We start from the raw sequence: 18,535 nt of genomic DNA on the forward strand, positions 1-18,535 counted from the left end.
AAATGAACAAAGTTAAACTCCTGAAACTCTCCAGCAGTCGCATCCTATTGCCTTGATGATGGCTTTGAGTAGCTACTTCAACCTCCTAACTTTGCTTCATTTATTTTTTTTTATAGTTTTTAGCACAGCTGAAGATCATGGATTACAGTCTGTTGGTTGGTATCCATGACGTGGATCGTGCCGAGCAAGAAGAGATGGAAGTGGAGGAGAAAGGCGATGAAGAGGATTGTGAAAATGATGGAATGGGCCATCCGGTTGGCTCGTATGGAACTCCACCAGACAGTCCTGGAAACATGTTGAATTTCCCACGAATCTTTGGACCCGGAGAGTTTGATCCAACAGTTGATGTATATGCTATAAAAAGCCATGACAGTAAGCATATTGTTCTGAAGTTACTAGTTTAAATGTAAAGTTTTTGTTAAAAAGTATTTCTAAGTATCCCTACCTAGCACCATTGTGGGAGCAGCATCACCACAAGGTAGGGGAAGGCCCATGACTACCATCTCAAGGCAACAAAGGAGGCCTTGCCAATGTTGCCCACATCCCAAGATTATACTAAATATGTTTATGAAAGAAATACTTGCTTTCATACCGCTCCTTATCACTTCATTGAAAAGTCTCAAAAAGCTTCACATGGTGAATTAGTTTTGAGGTGCAGTGACGATTGGGAAGACCGAAGCCATTGTTTTCGGTCCCTTCCACAAACTCCGTTCCCTAGCCACTGACACCATCCCTCTCCCCAACTTCTGTCTCTGAGGCTGAACCAGACTGTTCGCAACCTTGCTGTCATATTTGACCACATATCTGTAGCCTATTTCCATCGCATTGCCCTTCTCCGCCCTTGCCTCAGCTCATCCGCTGCTGAAGCCCTCATTCATGCCTTTGTTACCCCTAGATTTGACTATTCCAACACACTCCTGGCTGGCCTCCCACATTCTACCCTACATAAACTAGAGGTGTCCTAACTCGCACTAAGGCCCGCTCACCCAAGTCCCGCTCGCTGGTGCACAAGCCATCCTGGCTGTGATGATTTATGTACAAAGGCGCTTCTGGTTTCTGGTTAAGCAACACCTCTATTTCAAAATTCCCATCCTTATTTTCAAATCCCTCCATGGCCTCGCCCCTCCCTATCTTTGTAATCCCCTCCAGTCCCACAACTCTTTTCCCCCCCCCGCGAGATGTCTGCGCTCCTCTAATTCTGCCCTCTTGAGCATCCCTGATTATAATCACTCAACCATTGGTGGCCATGCCTTCTTTGCCGAGGCCCCAAGCTCTGGAACTCCCTGCCTAAATCTCTCCACCTCTCTACCTCTCTTTCCTCCTTCAAGATGCTCCTTAAAACGTACCTCTGTGACCAACCTGCCCTAATTTCTACTTGTGTGGCTTGGTGTCAAATTTTTTATCTCATAGTACTCCTGTGAATCACCTTGGGTTTCACTACGTTAAAGGTGCTATATAAATACAAGTTGTTTTTGTTCTAGCCATTCTGCCCCAGCGATAACCCATCAACAGCTATGAGATGATTAACCAGTCTATCTGTTTATTTTTGGCGATTGTTGGTTGAGGAAAGGAATGCTGAGGAATTCCTTGAATGCTGCAACAGGGTCTATAACACCCGCTGAACAGGTAGAGAGGACTTTGTTAAAAGCTTATCTGAAGGACAACACTTCCATCGACCTTTATTACTTGTGACCCGGCATGGGGCTGGAACCCATACTTTAGACCCTTTGTACATAAATCATCACAGCTAGGATGGCTTGTGCACATGCAACTTACTCCCAGATCTCCGCTTGTCTATTGTCAGCTTTAGAGAACTGTGCGAGAGAGACTCAAAGGTGAATCTCCCTCTTTTCTCTCTGCGTCAGCCATGGCTCAGTGAGTAGCACTCTCGTCTGAGTCAGAAGATTGTGATTCCATTGGCTTGCAACCAATTAAGTACTTTTTGGAGTGTAGTCACTCCTGTAATGTAGGAAACGTGACAGCCAATTTGCACACAGCAAGGTCCCACAAACAGCAGTGAGATAAATAACCAGATAATCTGCTTTAGGGATGTTAGTTGAAGGATAAATATTGGCCAGGACACCGGGGAGAACTCCCATGCTATTTTTTGAATAGCGTTGCTGAGTATTATGAAAAGGGACATTATTATTGGGAAAATATACACAATGCATTATTTACTCTCAATTCATAGTCCAGTATTTTACACTTTTTTTGTAAGGTTGTGAAATGTTTAAAAGAATTTATAAAGGAATGTCATTGGGACTGGAACAGTTACCTTTGGCATTCCTTGTCAGCATTATGCATTCGCAGATCAGTTATAAAACCTGATAGGGGCATAGATTTAAAGTAATTGGTAGAAGGTTTAGAGGAGATTTGAGGGAAAATTTCTTCACCCAGAGGGTGGTGGGGGTCTGGAACTCACTGTTTGAAAGGGTGGTAGAGGCAGAAACCCTCACCACATTTAAAAAGTGCCGTAACCTACAGGGCTACGGGCCAAGAGCTGGAAAGTGGGATTAGGCTGGATAGCATTTTGTCGGCCGGCGCGGACATAATGGGACAAAATGGCCTCCTTCTGTGCTGTAAATTTCTCTGGTTCTATGAAAACAGGCTAGATGCAAAGTAGAGCTCCGTCTATGTTGTTCCAACAATATACCTTAAACCCAACCCAAGAAACCTTGGCTTAGGTACTGAGGGCTAGACTTTCCCGAGAGCCCATCAATGCCCGATTACCTGCCCAGAAAAAACGCAAACGTTTTGTAAGTAACGCTAGTGAAAATTTCCACTTTTAAGTTTAAAAAAAAATAATCGCCCGGCGAGTAAATGGATCTTGCACCATTATTCTCGGCGGTTTTCTCAGCGGTTAAGGGGAAACTAAGTAAAACGGGCGTTTTTTTAAAAAAATTTAGTCCGAGCCTTCGTTTGGGCCTAGGGAGGGGGAAAACTTTAAAAAAAAAATGTCACTTAAAAAAAAAAAGTTAAAAAACATTCTCAAGACACTTTTACACCTAATCGGCATTTTACAATAAAAAAAAAAGAACCTGTAACTTACCTTTCTTTGCAGAGTACTCACCTACCGTCCTGTTTAAGCAGCTTTCACCGGGCGGTTCCCTCGGCGATCTGGACAGGCTTCCGTTGAGGCCAAACTTACGCCCTGGCGGTTTTCTCGGCAGTACACTTTGGCGGTTTGGGCGTTTTGAGATTTGAGCAATACCTTTGAAAAACTATGGGGGAATCTTTCACCGGCTGGAGAAATAGCTGTACCGCCGAGAAAATCGTCGGAAACCTGCTGAAAATGAAAGGAAAGTCTGGCCCTAAGTCCCTAAAGCTGTCCACTTCATTTCTTCTCTCTTCACCTTTCAAACCCATTCTCAAACACCTCTGCGAACTCCCAAAGCTTGTGCATGTGTGATATTTTTGTCCTCTGCAAAGTGTTTTTATTTTGGATGTCACAGTTACTGCATAAATATGTTTGTTTATTGTTTAGGAAGCTCTTCCTGACATAGAATTACATAGAATTTACAGCACAGGCCCTTCGGCCCAACTGGTCAGTGCCGGTGTTTATGCTCCACACGAACCTCCTCCCACCCCTCTTCATCTCACTCCATCAACCTATCCTTCTATTCCTTTCTCTCTCATGCATTTATCTCGCTTCCCCTTAAATACATCGATGCTATTCACCTCAACTACTCCTTGTGGCAGCGAGTTCCACATTCTAACCACTCTCTGAGTAAAGAAGTTTCTCCTGAGTTCCTTACTGGATTTATTAGTGGCTAACTTGTCAAAAACTAAATGGGAAAAAAATGCTCCTAACTACTTGCATGATATTAAAAGTCTGAAACTGCAAGTTTTCATAAGGTATTTTTCGCTTGTAACTGAGCAATTTGCAACAAGAATTTAAACTCCTGAGGAAAAGATAAAATAGAGTTAATTGTTTGTGGTAAATATTTATCTGCTTTAAATTGATTTGTCACTGATGCAGATTTTATGTTGGATTAAATGCCTTATGAAGGATGTGAAGGCCTTAGAGAGGGTGCAGAAAAGATTTACAAGAATGGTTCCAGGGATGAGGGACTTCAGCTACGTGGATAGACTGGAGAAGCTGAGTTTGTTCTCCTTAGAGCTGAGAAGGTTGAGAGAAGACTTGATAGTGGTGTTCAAACTCATGACAGGTGTAGATAGCGAGAAACTGTTCCCATTGGCGGAAGGGTCGAGAACCAGAGGACACAGATTTAAGATGATTGGCAGAAGAACCAAAGGCGACACGAGGAAAAACCTTTTTACACAGCGAGTGGTTAGGATCTGGAATGCACTGCCTGAGAGGGTGGTGGAGGCAGATTCAATCATGGTTTTCAAAAGGGACTTGGATAAATACCTGAAGGAAAAAAACTGCTGGGTTACGAGGAAAGGGAGAGTGGGACTAGCTGAAGTGCTCTTGCAGAGAGCCGGCACGGGCTCGACTGGTCGGATGGCCTCCTTCTATGCTGTAACCATTCTATGATTCTATGCTAGCGCTGGCTTGCAGGTTCTGTGCAGGCCCAAAATAAAATTGCCAAATTCACTAAGGATAGCAAACAGGAAGTCCTGTCTGTTCCTAGCGGCCAGCGTTACCGAGTGTGGCACATTTTAATTCCTGGCTGTGCAAAGTTTGAGTGTCGGGAGCCGGTGGCACTAGAACTGGCTTCATGCAATATAAAAGCAGCTGAATGGCCATTTTCTGCATTTTTTTGTCTCTATCCTTGTTTATTTTGAAGTAATTATACCGAAGCACTATTATCGCTTTGACTCTACATGTGCATTAACTTTGGTCTTAAGTGCAGCTCAAAGCCTCAGCTCCTATATTCTAAATAAACTCTGGAATTCCCTCTTTAAGAACATAAGATATAGGAGCAGGAGTAGGCCATGCAGCCCCTCGACCCTGACTGATCTGATCATGGCCTCAACTCCACTTTCCTGCCTGTTCCCCATAACCCTTGACTCCCTTATCGTTCAAGAATCCTTAAATCTTGCCGCCTCTCTAGCTATCTCTCCTCCTTTAAGAAGCTTCTTAAAACCTACCTGTTTGCCCTAATAGCTACTTAACGTGGCTCGTTTTTTAAAAATTGCTGCCCTTGCCAGTGACGCCCACATCCCGTGAACAAATTTCAGAGGGCAGTTAAGAGTCAACCACATTGCTGTGTGTCTGGAGTCGCATATAGACCAGACTGAGTAAGGACGGCAAATTTTGTTTAATAATGCTCCTGCAAAGCACCTTGGGATGTTTTACTACATTTAAAGGTGCTATATAAATACAAGTTGTTAATTTATAAGAGATGAGATCTGATTAAGAACGAGGTGTCTCTGAATAGAGCACCTCGTTCTAGCTTTACACTTTTATGGTATTACAGCTTATCAGTGTGTGGTGTAAGTGTTAATTGAGGCTTATTGCTTCCAGCTGTACATTTTGTTTTGATTAACTTTTACATGGGTTTGTTACATTTGGCAAGCAAAATGAGGTGCATGGTCGGAACTAATGGAAAATAATGTTTGTCTTGGTCTTTTTTTCCTACACTGTGACATCGGCAGTCACTGTGGGACATTGGGTCAAAGTCAGTGGCAAGAAGATCTGTTTGATGCTCGGCACTGGAAGCCTGAGAAATGCTGCTGTCTAATGTATCTCCTGTTTCAGAGTCTGTCGCTGCCTCTGATGGGGAGGCGGGGGGGGGGGGGGAGGCGGGGGTGGGGGAGGGGGGAGGGGGGGGAGGGGGGGCGGTGAGCAGTGAGCAGAGCAGAGCAGAGGGCCACTTGATCTATCAGACAATGGGTGCTCCTTGTAGCTTGAGAGAGATTCTGTAAATTCCTGCTGACCATTATTCTAGTTTTGGAAAAATATACATCGTTGTTGTAATGTATTTGCTGCATAGGTTCTTTGCTTAAGAATTCATTGCAACACATTGCTATTAAGAACTAGTTGGTTTATTAGCAAAGGTTTAACAATCACACTACACATTACCAGTTCATCCACCAGGCTCACACCACATGTCTCATCGTGGATCCCCCGAACCCAACTGGCTGGGGTTTTATTGAGTCTTGTGAACATCACGTGGCTGGCTAAGCCACTCCCAACGCAACAGCTCTACAACTCTTTTAGTTCAAAAACTCTACAAACTTGTGAGCATGCTCACAGGTGCATACATTACAATCGTAATGCAAACCTTTGTCAGAATGGAAACGCACAGCAGCTCAAACAGCTCCTGAGAAACATAGAGAGGTTAGCGTATCTGGTGTGAAGCTTGCATTAAAGTTTTAGATGTGACCCCTTGCTGAAGTGGTTCCGATTAGCTTAAACATTAAGCTATGTTTTCCTTTCAGATACCCAAGCTGGCCATTTCCGATTGCAGCATTGGCAATTCTTCCATGTATCTGCTTTTAAAAGTTATAATCATCAATCAATTTTTTGAACATTTTGTCTGATTACTATCACAGCGCAGTGTTGAGGGAGTGCTACATTGCGTTGTGTCCCATCTGCCTATTTCGGTGGGCATGAAAGGTCCCACATAGCACTATTTAAATAAGAGCAGGCAATTCTCCCCGTGCCCCAGCCTACATTCCGCCCTGAGCCAGCACCGCCCAAAAAAACACAGTTCAATTGATCATTCATCACTGTTGTTTGTAGGATCTTGTCCTGCAGAAAATTTGTGAGAATTACTTCTGAATTACATAGACAAAACTGCACAGGAACAGGAGTAGGTCATTTAGCCCCTCGAGCCTGTTCAATGAGATTGTGGCTGATCTGCGACCTAACTCCATGTACCCGCCTTTTCCCCATATCCCTTAATACCTTTGGTTAACAAAAATCTTATCAATCTCAGATATAAAATTAACAATTGACCCAGCATCAATTCCCATTTGTGGAAGAGAGTTCCAAACGTCTACCACCCTTTATGTGAGAAGTATTTCCTAATTTCACTCATGAAAATACTGGCTCTAAGTTTTAGGCAATGTTCCCTAGTCCTAGATTCTCCAACCAGCGGAAATACTTTCTCTATCTACCCTATCCGTTCCCCTTAATATCTTGAAAACTTCGATTAAATCACTCCTTAACCTTCTAAATTCCAGGGAATACAACCCTGGTTGCAAACGGGAGGATAAATGATAGTTGTTGGTGACAATCTATTTTTGTATGTTGATTGAGAGATAAATATTGGTCAGGATACCTGAGAGAGCAGACGGGGTCTCGGTTTAACATCTCATCTGAAAGACGGCACCTCCGACAGTCCAGCACTCCCTCAGCACTGCACTGGGAGTGTCAGCCTAGATTTATGTGCTGAAGTTCCTGGAGTGGGACTTGAACCCACAACCGTCTGACTCAGAGGCGAGATGCTACTCACTGAGTCACAGCTGAAAGGATGTGTGGCAGTGGAGTGGTTAAGATACTGGACGAGCAATCCAGAGGCTGAGTTCAACCACGGCAAGTTGTGAAATAAAACTCAATGCATCTGGTAAAATGCAGTTGAAAGCTGGCCAGATTACTGACTGTGTCACTAATGTCCTTCCAGGTAGGCAACCTGCCATCCCTTCCCAGTCTGTCCTAAACGCGAGTCCAGCCCGAGGTTACTCAGTTGATTCTTAATTCTCACCGAAGTAACCTAACGAACCACTCCGTCTTAAAAGCAATTGTTTGACAAAAAAGGCCCACATCTCGAGAACAACAAAATTGAGAACCAAACTTGGTGGGGGAGGAGATACACTCCTGCTCAGCAAAATCTGAGTATGTGTGGCACAGTAATTAGAAAACCATTAAGGGTAGCAGGTGGAGCCGACTATGCTGCTGTCGCTAATGCAGATGCTGAACTTGTTGGAAAAGAGCTCGACTGGGAGTCATTAACAACTGGACAAATAACGTGATTGGTTAAAATTAAGTAAAATGGGTAATTTTTGCTTTGAACATCTGCAAGCCAGCTGCTCTGTTTATTGTTCTTGTTTCAAAAGATTGGGTTTAAATTGAATAAAGCTCGTTAGAAAATGCCAAGTTCAGAGAAGCACATGGTGAAACCTGTCTATAAGGAGGGTGACCTTTGGGAGTTGTTGTTGATGTAGAGATGGGTGGTCTCTTGTACAGATTTTATGCCTGAAATATTCATGTGATGTTTGGTCATCACTACATCTTGGTAGTCTTAAGTTGTATAGGAATCTTTTCCCGATGATATATTGAAATGTGTGATTTTTAAAAAACTATATGCAAAATCAATGCCTCCCTGCTTACGTGTTCATAGCATCATAGAAATTTACGTCACAGAAGGATACCATTCAGCCCATCGTGTCTGTACCGGTGTTAAAGCCAGTTTGTTTTTCTTATGTAAAATGAGTAAATGTTTTAACAAGTAGAGGCATTGTTCGATGGTGCTTAGTTGACAGCGCATTCGCCTCTGGGCCAGTCGGCTTGGGGTTCGAACCCCACACCAGGACTCAAGCACATGATCCAGGTTGATACCCCAGTGCGGTACTGAGGGAGTGCTGCGTTGCCGACGATACCTTCCTTCAGATGGTTGTTAAATATCCCATAACACTATTCGAAGAAGGGCAGGATGTTCCCTTGGTGTCTTGGCCAACATTCCTCCTTCAACCAGCCCCACCCAAGCAAACACGTTAGCTGATCATTCATGTCATTGCTGTTGATGGAACATTGTTGGTGCAGAATAGTTGTCGCAGACGACTGCATCACAACGAATGTAATTTATTGTATATGGAAATGCTTGGAGATATTTCTACAGTGTGGCAAGAAGCGTTTATGTAGATTCAAGATTTTCTTGCTCATTTCTTTCCCAACCCTCAAGTTTTAAGAATAGCACGAGTCTGTAGAGGACTGTAGTTCATGTAGATGTTGCATTTAGGTGTCAGCTGTGGCTTACTGCGTAGCACACTCGCCTCATAGTCTGAAGGTTGTGGGTTCAAACCCCCACTCCAGAGACTTGATCACAAAAATCTAGGCTGACACTCCAGTGCAGTACTGAGGGAGTGCTGCACTGTTGAAGGTGCCGTCTTTCAGATGAGACATTAAATCAAGACCCTGTCTCTCGGGTGGAAGTAAAAGATCCCATGGCATTATTTCAAAGAAGAGCAGGGCAGTGATTATTACTTATCCTTCAATCATCATCACTAAAAGCAGATTATCTGGTCACTATCACATTGCTGTTTGTGGGAACTGTGTGCAAGTTGGCTGCTGCATTTCCCACATTACAACAGTGACTACACTCCAAAAGTACTTCATTGGCTGTAAAGCGCTTTGGGGCACCCTGAGGTCGTGAAAGATTCTATATAAATGCAAGTCTTTCTTTTTTTTAGTTGTTGAATCTAATGCAGAGAAAACAGTATTGCTGCCTCTCCCATCATCTGCACGCTTGATTGTCCTCAATATATTTCATTGGAGTTGGGCCCTAGTTTTGCATAAACCAGTAAAATACAATTGATCATTTCAATTGGGGTTTTTTCCCCCACACTCTGGATCCTTGGTTGCAGTGGGACACGTATTGTTATCTAGATGTCCAGCACCTGGTAGAATTTACCATCCATGTAGCTCTAACATTCAGTCAGATGACCAGCTGGAGTTAGGCTGCCTGCATTTTAATTTGCCATTACAAAGAGCTCTATAATGAGGATGAGGTTTTTACAACTGCAGTTCTTGAAGTGAGGTACAATGCAAGTGTATTTTTTAAACTTTAAATCTCACAAGCCTGGGGCTTGTTGACTTGGCTCTCGCATTGCCATCGATTTCATGGCTCGCCAATGTAATTCCTAATTAGGTAGCCACGGTTGCCATGGAGATGACCGGAAACTACTATGATTGACCATCGCCACAGAAATTGTGGTTAGCCAATTAGACGGTGTGCTTCAAACACTCTGCAGCATACTAGCTGCTCTGTTCCGTCTCCCAGTGCCACCCACCATGGGAATTGCACAAGTGTTGGGAAAGTCTACAGACATAAGTGAGCAAAGTTACTTGTGTGCGAAACTGCCAGAAGCAACATGTGTATTTGAGTGCTGGTATTGTAACTGCCTTGTAATCGTCTTATTCTCTCATGTCAGTAATACTGGCTAATTTTCCAGATGCTCCAAGGAAGGAAGTTTTCTTCATGGCAATAATCGACATTTTAACTCATTACGATGCAAAGAAGAAGGCTGCCCATGCTGCCAAGACAGTCAAACACGGGGTAAGTACATCGCCCATGGCAATTAAAACTGAAAGGATTTGGGGAAGATGGGTGCATTTAGAAGGGGATAGGGGCAATGTTCCCCACCGGCTGCACTTTGTTCTGCGCAGCCTGTCGCTTTTAATGCGCGGTCCCTTTAAATTTCTGCGCCCACGCGGAATTTCCGATGCAATAGCCAGCACGGGACCTTTTGAGATTAAGTACAGCAAGTACAGTTTCATTTTGTAAGATGGCAACTGTTGGTGATGATTCTGCTATTCCCATTAACATCCTCTCAAGACCCATGACCCATCTTTTGTTTTTTTAACTTGTCACATCACCATATCCGTTTGCCTTCTACTATCATCCCATTTGTCATTTAATCACTCCCGCCTTCCGCCCTATCACAGACCTTCCCTTTTGTACTATCCTCCCCTCCCCCTTTCACTGCCCCTACACTGGCTTCAAATCTGTCACATCTCTAACTAACAGAGTGATCAACAACCAGGAGGCATAGATTTAAAGTAATTGATAGAAGGTTTAGAGGAGATTTGAGGGGAAATTTCTTCACCCAGAAGATGGTGGAGGTCTGGAACTCACGGCCTGAAAGGGTGGTAGAGGCAGAAACCCTCCCCACATTTTAAAAAGTACTTGGATGTGCACTTGCAGTGCCGTAACCTACAGGGCTACGGACCGAGAGCTGGAAAGTGGGATTAAGCTGGGTAGCTCTTCGTTGGCCGGCGCGGACATGATGGGCCGAAATGGCCTCCTTCCACGCTGTAAATTTCTATTTCTATGATTTACTGTGCGGCTGTGCACCTTAGCGAGAACATCAGGTGGGAGAACTTTAAGGGATATGTTTTTTTTCCGTTCACGGATGTTAACAATGCATATAAAATCGGGGGGAAACCCATTTGTTAAACTTGTCATTGTCTGAGAGTGTCAGCTTGACTCAGTGGGTAGCACTCTCGCCTGAGTCTGAAGGTTGTGGGTTCAAAGTCCCGCTCCAGAGACTTGAGCACTAGGCTGACTGATAGAGTACTCATCTTTCAGATGAGACGTTAAACCCTGTCTGCTCTCTCAGGTGGATGTAAAAGTTCCCATGGCACTATTTCGAAGAAGATCAGGGGAGTTCTCCCCGGTGTCCTGGCCAATATTCATCCCTCAATCAACGTAACAAAAACAGATTATCTGGTCAGCAGGTTGTGGGTGCAAGCCCCACTCCAGACACTTGAGCACAATATCGAGGCTGACATTTTATTGCAATACTTGAGGGAGTGCTGCACTATAGGAGGTGCTGTCTTTCGGCTGAGGCCTTAACCCAAGGCCCAGTGCTAGCTATTTTGATGCAGAAAGAAAAAACTTTCTTTTCTATAGCACCTTTCACGACCTCAAGACCTAATTACAGCCAATCAAGTACTTTTGCAGCGTAGTGATTGTTGTAGTGAATGAAAAGCAGCAACCAACTAACGCACAGCAGGATTCCACACACAGCCCCGTGATGATGACCAGATCATCTGTTTTTAGGTGTTTTGTTTAATGGATACATTTTGGCCAGGACACCGGGGAGAACTCCCTTGCTCTGCTTTTGAAATAATGCCATTGGGATGATTTACATCCACCGGAAAGATGTAAAAAGATTGCATGGTACGTCTTAGAAAGTTGCAAGGAGTTCTGTTGATGTCTTAGCCAATATTCATTGCTCAGCCAGCACCACCAAATCAGATTAACATTCTCTTAGCTGTTTGTGGGATCTCGCTGTGCTAAAACTGACTGTCGCATTTGCCTTCAAAAGCAGTGTCTAGACTTTAAAACTAACTCACTGGCTGTCAAATGCTTTGAGATGTCCGAAGGATATAAAAAGCACGAAAAAATGCAAGTCCTTAATCTAGGTGGCGAACGGAATGCACATGTCATGCTGATGCAATATCTCGTCTCAGCCCGAGGTTGAGGCACATGGATCAGTGCAGTGTGCGGAGACCGCCGTGTTGACTCGCGCCCGTACTCGGTCTGCGCGGTTTGATGCTACGGCTGGGCCTAAAATGTGACCTTTCTTATTCCATGCCTTCATTCCTATAGACAAGAGGAAACACAGCAAAGACCTGTGCTAACGACAAGCGAGGAACATATACCCACTTGTTCATGAAGGACCGGAGTACAAATCCAGTCCTTACATAGTACTGAAGTATTACTAAGCACTCAACTCTGCTTGCTGTCTCCATTGCTTTCTCTCGCTGTCTCGGTCGTCCTTTCTCTCGCTCCTCTTTCTCTCACTGTCTCAATCGCTCTAACTCTCACTCCTCTCTCTCGCTGTCTTGATCACGTTTTCTCTCACTCCTCTTTTTCTCTTGCTGTCTCGATCACTCTTTCTCTCGCTCCTCTCACTGTCTCAGTCGCTCTTTCTCTCGCACTTTGTTTTGCTGCCTCTCACATTGCACATGCTCTTTGTCACTCACTCTCATTTTCTCTCATTATAGGTCATATGAGAGTGAGCTTGGCCAGCTTTGCTCATGTTCCCAGTGGACCCTGACCCACAGGATAAATGTGCCTGGTAGCAATTTTGTCATGACAGTCCGGGAGAAACCATTGGCCTGGGGGAGTGGGGGAGTGGCTGAACATGTCACTTTGATCCAGTGCCTTCTCTTAGCCTGGAGTTCAGGCACTTGGACGGGAGCAGTGTATGTAAAGCTCTGTGGCGGCATTCACCGCTACAGAATCTGGGTGATGTTAGATTCTGACAATGGGTGCAAACTGGAAGATTGTGTCCTTTCTCACAGACCAGACCACACAAAAAATAAGAAAAAAACTGGAAATCTGAAATAAAACAAAATGCTGGAAGGGCACAGCTGATCTATCGGCCTTTGAACAAAGAAAACACCAATTAACGGTTCAATGTGGGCCTTTCATCAGCCCGTCTTTTCTCTGTCAGATGCTGAGAGATCAGCTGCGTGTTTCCAGCAATTTCTATTTTTCTGTAAATTGTTTCGAATGCTCAGTTACAGCGATGTTCTGCGGTCAGTGAAACCCCCGTGCAAAATCAGGAGCTACCTACCTGGAGCTGAGTGTTCGAGGTAGCGGGGAGTATTAAATGCTGGGAGGATGCTAAGAGCCTCGAACTCGGGGGGGCGGGGGGCCACAGTCTCAGAATAAGGGGTCAGCCATTTAGGAATGAGATGTGGAGAAATTTCTTCACTCAAAGAAAGAAAAAAAGACCACCGAACGACTCAAAGCGCTTTACAGCCAATGAAGTACTTTTGAAGTGCAGTCACTGTTGTACTGTAGGAAACACGGCAGCCAATTTGCGCACAGCAAGCTCCCACAAAGGATGTGCTTATTTGTACGGCAAAAATGGTCACCATGCTCCACCCTTTGTCTATGATTGATCGCCTTGGAGGATAAGACCCACCCTGAAGTTTCACATGACTGTGTAACTGGACCCGCCCATCCCAAGGTCTCACTGACTTTGCAAATTGTAACAAGATCCACTTTGACTTCCTGAAGTGACAGAGGACACAGCTCCCCAGAAGACAGCAAGGGCCAGCCAGAAGTGCCTTACCCCAGTCCAAGTGGCATGCCTTACCCCAGTCCAAGTGGCATGCCTTACCCCAGTCCAAGTGGCATGCCTTACCCCAGTCCAAGTGGCATGCCTTACCCCAGTCCCAGTGCATGCCTTACCCCAGTCCAAGTGCATGCCTTACCCCAATCCAAGTGCATGCCGTACCCCAGTCCAAGTGCATGCCGTACCCCAGTCCAAGTGCATGCCTTACCCCAGTCCAAGTGCATGCCGTACCCCAGTCCAAGTGCATGCCGTACCCCAGTCCAAGTGCATGCCGTACCCCAGTCCAAGTGCATGCCGTACCCCAGTCCAAGTGCATGCCGTACCCCAGTCCAAGTGCATGCCGTACCCCAGTCCAAGTGCATGCCGTACCCCAGTCCAAGTGCATGCCGTACCCCAGTCCAAGTGCATGCCGTACCCCAGTCCAAGTGCATGCCGTACCCCAGTCCAAGTGCATGCCGTACCCCAGTCCAAGTGCATGCCGTACCCCAGTCCAAGTGCATGCCGTACCCCAGTCCAAGTGCATGCCGTACCCCAGTCCAAGTGCATGCCGTACCCCAGTCCAAGTGCATGCCGTACCCCAGTCCAAGTGCATGCCGTACCCCAGTCCAAGTGCATGCCGTACCCCAGTCCAAGTGGCATGCCGTACCCCAGTCCAAGTGGCATGCCGTACCCCAGTCCAAGTGGCATGCCGTACCCCAGTCCAAGTGGCATGCCTCACCCCAGTCCAAGTGGCATGCCTCACCCCAGTCCAAGTGGCATGCCTCACCCCAGTCCAAGTGGCATGCCTCACCCCAGTCCAAGTGGCATGCCTCACCCCAGTCCAAGTGGCATGCCTCACCCCAGTCCAAGTGGCATGCCTCACCCCAGTCCAAGTGGCATGCCTCACCCCAGTCCAAGTGGCATGCCTCACCCCAGTCCAAGTGCAGGCCGTACCCCAGTCCAAGTGCAGGCCGTACCCCAGTCCAAGTGCATGCCTTACCCAGCGGCAGTCATGGGGCCAAGAATGACGGCCGTGGTGACGAGACCGGCGGCCGTGGGGGAGGGAAGAGAGAATCGGGGCCGGGGCCTGAGCAGACAGAGAGAGTCGGAGCCTCAGGTCGGCAGTCTCAGGCCTCGGGTTCTGCTTTTTGGCACCACGTGGCGGGAATCATTCGGGCCGGGGTGGGGTGGGGGGGTGGAGAGGGGCAGAGCTTGATAGGGGGCGGGGTTTGACAGACGCATCATAGGGAATTGAGGGATATGGGGATTTTGACTCTGCGACCATGAAGGAACGACGCTGTATGTCCAAGTGGGGATAGTGTGTGACTTGGAGGGGATCCTAGAAGTGATGGTGTTCCAATGAACCTGCTGCCCTTGTCCTTCCAGGTGGTAGAGGTCGCGGGTTTGGGAGGTGCTGTCGAAGAAGCCTTGGCGAGTTGCTGCAGTGCATCTTGTAGATGGTGCACACTGCAGCCACGGTGCGCCGGTGGTGGAGGGAGTGAATGTTTAAGGTGGTCTGGGCTTGTGCATCAAGAATGGTCAAAATGTGGACCATGTCTGGGGAAACTGAGTGCCAGCATTACAGGAGGGGAGACGACAAGAAATAAACTGATTTATTTTAATATGTGTAGTGCTGTTCTTGCCTATTAGAACTTCCCTGTCTTTGATTTATGATTTGATTACATAAAAGGATCGATAGTTGTACTTTTATTCTAGAAAAGGAACAGAAATACACAGTTGCAAATTTTATTGGCCAATGTTAGTCAGATAACCATTTATATTTAATTTAGGGCAGTACAATATAAACGATGTTGTGAGGGAGTCTGATCTAATTATACACTGAAAATTATCTGGGTAGCTAAAATGAACTGAAACTAATGGCACAACTGAGTCAGCCACTAGGTTTGTGTTTTTTGCCTGTTTTGGGTGAGTAACTTCTAGAAAGCTTTGCTGCCTTATCATAACCTTGAGAAGTTAGTGGGGAAAAGTGTGTGTCTGTGTGATTCTGGATGTGTGGATGGGTGGGTGTCTGCATGTTTGTGCGCGTGGGTGTGTGATTGTGGATGTGTGGGTGGGATTGTGGAGGTGTGTGTGTGATTGATTGTGGAGGTGTGTGTGATTGTGGATGTGGGCGTGTGTGTCTGATTGTGGATGTGTGCGTGTGATTGGGTGTGTAAGTGTCTGTGATTGTGGATGTGTGGTTGTCCATGTGTGATTGTGCGGGTGTGTGTCAGATACGAATCAGATCGGGTGAGCTGTGATTCCCCACACAGTTGATTAGCCAGCTTGATGCCCACTGTCTAGGCTCACACATGAAGAATGGCTGCTTAGATGAGGTACCAAAGGCTGCTGGTCCCTGCGGAACTGTACCCCAGCATGAGTCAGTGCCTTTTGGAGAGAAAATTGGAGAATGTGTGGGGGCTGGGGAGATGAGAAATGTCCCTGAGGGGTTAGGGTTAATAAATGAGCAAATCTAATTAATTTCTTTGTTTCCACTAGTTACAGTCAATGTTCCCTTTAAGCTGCGGGGCTCTGGAGCTCCCGTGCAGCCGGCTCACCCGCTTTTCAATGCAAAAACCACACATGCGCGGGTTTGGCCCCCCAAAACATTGGTTACGGTTTCTTGAAAAAAAAATGGCAGCCATTTTACTGTTCAATTTTTTTTCTTTGCTTGGTGAAGGGATACTGAGGGGGCTTGACAGGGTAGATGCAGAGAGGATGTTTCCCCTCATGGGGGAATCTAGAACTAGGGGGCATAGCTTCAGAATAAGGGGCCGCCTATTTAAAACGGAGATGAGGAGAAATTTCTTCTCTCAGAGGGTCATGAATCTTTGGAATTCTCTGCCCCAGAGAGCTGTGGAGGCTGAGTCATTGAATATATTTAAGGTGGAGATAGACAGATTTTTTTTAATGATAGGGGAGTCAAGGGTTATGGGGAGCGGGCAGGGAAGTGGAGTTGAGGTCAGGATCAGATCAGCCCTCATCTTATTGAATGGAGCGGGCTCAAGGGGCCAGATGGCCGCCTACTGCTCCTATTTCTTATGTTCTTTGTGATTTCTAAGCGCATTTATCTTTTCGAATTAACCCCTTGTTTGTTTGTGCATTGCAGGCTGGTGCCGAGATCTCGACAGTTAATCCCGAACAGTACTCAAAGCGTTTCTTAGAATTTATGTCTAACATCATAACATAGTGCCCATGCAGACACGCACACACACACGACATGCACGACGAGAGACTACCGACCGATGAGTAGCGAATGCAGCAACGTGGGGACTAAAAGCTGAGGACACTGTAGTGGTGCGTGCAGTATTGAACGTGCAGAGACTAATCTCAAAATTGCATCCTTTGGAAACAAAACAGAACAAAAAACACAACAAAATAATGAGAGAGAGAGACACTCACCGGCAGACCTGCTTTGCCTCAAATTTTGCATTACTCTTGAAGTTTTCCCTGCCATGCATTCTGAGTCTGGCATTAGCTTCAGTGGCACTCCGTTAACCATGATGGGACGCGACTGCATGATCTTAAAACCGGAAGGTGGGCGCTCGCAGGCAGTGAAGGATGGTGGGCACTTTGACCATGACAAGAATCACTCTTTTTTTTTTGTTTTAAAACGTTCAGATATTGTCCTAACGGAGCAGAGGCATAGATTGTTTGCCTGTATCTTTGTGACGCTGCACTCATCCCAACCCTGGTTCTGCCGTCGCTGGACCTTTGCCATGCTGTTTTTCAAATGTCTTTAAGTTGCCATATTGTCTAATCGCAAAAAAAAGACCGTTAGCAACTTTATAAATAAACCAACGCAACTATATATATATATATATAAGCTATTGTTTGTTGGGGGGGGGGGGAGGGAGGGGAGCCGGAGGGAGGGAGGGAGATGTTTACTTAAAGCAATGCAAGATTTACAATAGGATGCCACATCTCCAGATTTCCCGAGCCTGCATCTGGCCATGCAGCCTGTGTGGATTGGCCCTGTCCATCCCATGTGGTTTTGGGGGTAAATCGATTGGATTTGCAGCATTCCTAATGTATTCTAAAAGTTTACCTTCTTTTTTCGTTGCTTGGCAAGAGGGCCCACGTTTAACTTGATGTGGGTTCTTTGAGCTCTTCAAGAGAGTAGAGTCTGTAATTGTGCTTTTAAGCAAATTTTTTTTGGAGGGGGGTGGGAAACGATGTGTCATTCTGTCTGCTAGGTCAATAGACATGAGTAAAAAGGTGTTTTTTTTTAAAAAGAGCTAACTCCATCGTAAAGGCCTGCTTTAAAAAAAGAAACTCATTCTTTTGAGAAAATATTGCTGTTTGCTGTTGAACCTGATGTTACAAAGAGGGGGGTGGGGGATGGGGCATGACAATGATGTGGCTTGTGGTAGTGATTCTGTAAAACTACCTGGTCGATTTTGGAATCCTTAACAAGACTGAAAACACTGCAGCAATATTGTGCTGTTTTAGTTTTTAAAAAGAAGTTCTGGATATATGAAAACAATATACGCTGGCAGCAAGAATCAAATTTGAACCATTTACCTGTCGCTTGCGGAAAGCATAGAAGGAATTGATTGGCACTTTAACCCATTGAGTAAGAGAATTTCATGTATGCTGTTAATTATGTGTAGCATAACAGATATTAAGGGAGGGATGCTGAAGGTGAACTTGGTCTGCACTTGGTGGTGACTGAGTGATCACTGATAGATATGTATATGTCTAAAGCCAATGAAGAGACTACACCTTATTGTTTGAACCCTCGCTAGCCTATTATTTTCTACAGACTGTTTTTAATACGTAAACCTTCTTTACTAAAAGGACGGAGGCCATTTTACTAAAGTGATCAGGC

General features: G+C 45.5%; 1 protein-coding gene across 5 annotated transcripts in view; it reads left to right on the top strand.

The window, feature by feature from the left end:
- LOC139233633 (phosphatidylinositol 5-phosphate 4-kinase type-2 beta-like) overlaps positions 1 to 17,525 on the top strand; it is a 139,446-nt gene extending 121,921 nt beyond the window's left edge. For all 5 annotated transcript variants that reach the window (XM_070864038.1, XM_070864041.1, XM_070864042.1 and 2 more), the window contains 3 exons: positions 117 to 372; positions 10,063 to 10,187; positions 16,814 to 17,525. In XM_070864038.1, the coding sequence (XP_070720139.1) occupies positions 117 to 372; positions 10,063 to 10,187; positions 16,814 to 16,894 (462 nt within the window). In that variant the 3' untranslated portion in view covers positions 16,895 to 17,525. The remainder of the gene's footprint in view (positions 1 to 116; positions 373 to 10,062; positions 10,188 to 16,813) is intronic.
- The last annotated feature ends 1,010 nt before the right edge of the window (positions 17,526 to 18,535 follow it).

Source organism: Pristiophorus japonicus, chromosome 21, assembly GCF_044704955.1.
Source record: "Pristiophorus japonicus isolate sPriJap1 chromosome 21, sPriJap1.hap1, whole genome shotgun sequence".
NCBI classification, from domain to species: Eukaryota; Metazoa; Chordata; class Chondrichthyes; family Pristiophoridae; genus Pristiophorus; species Pristiophorus japonicus.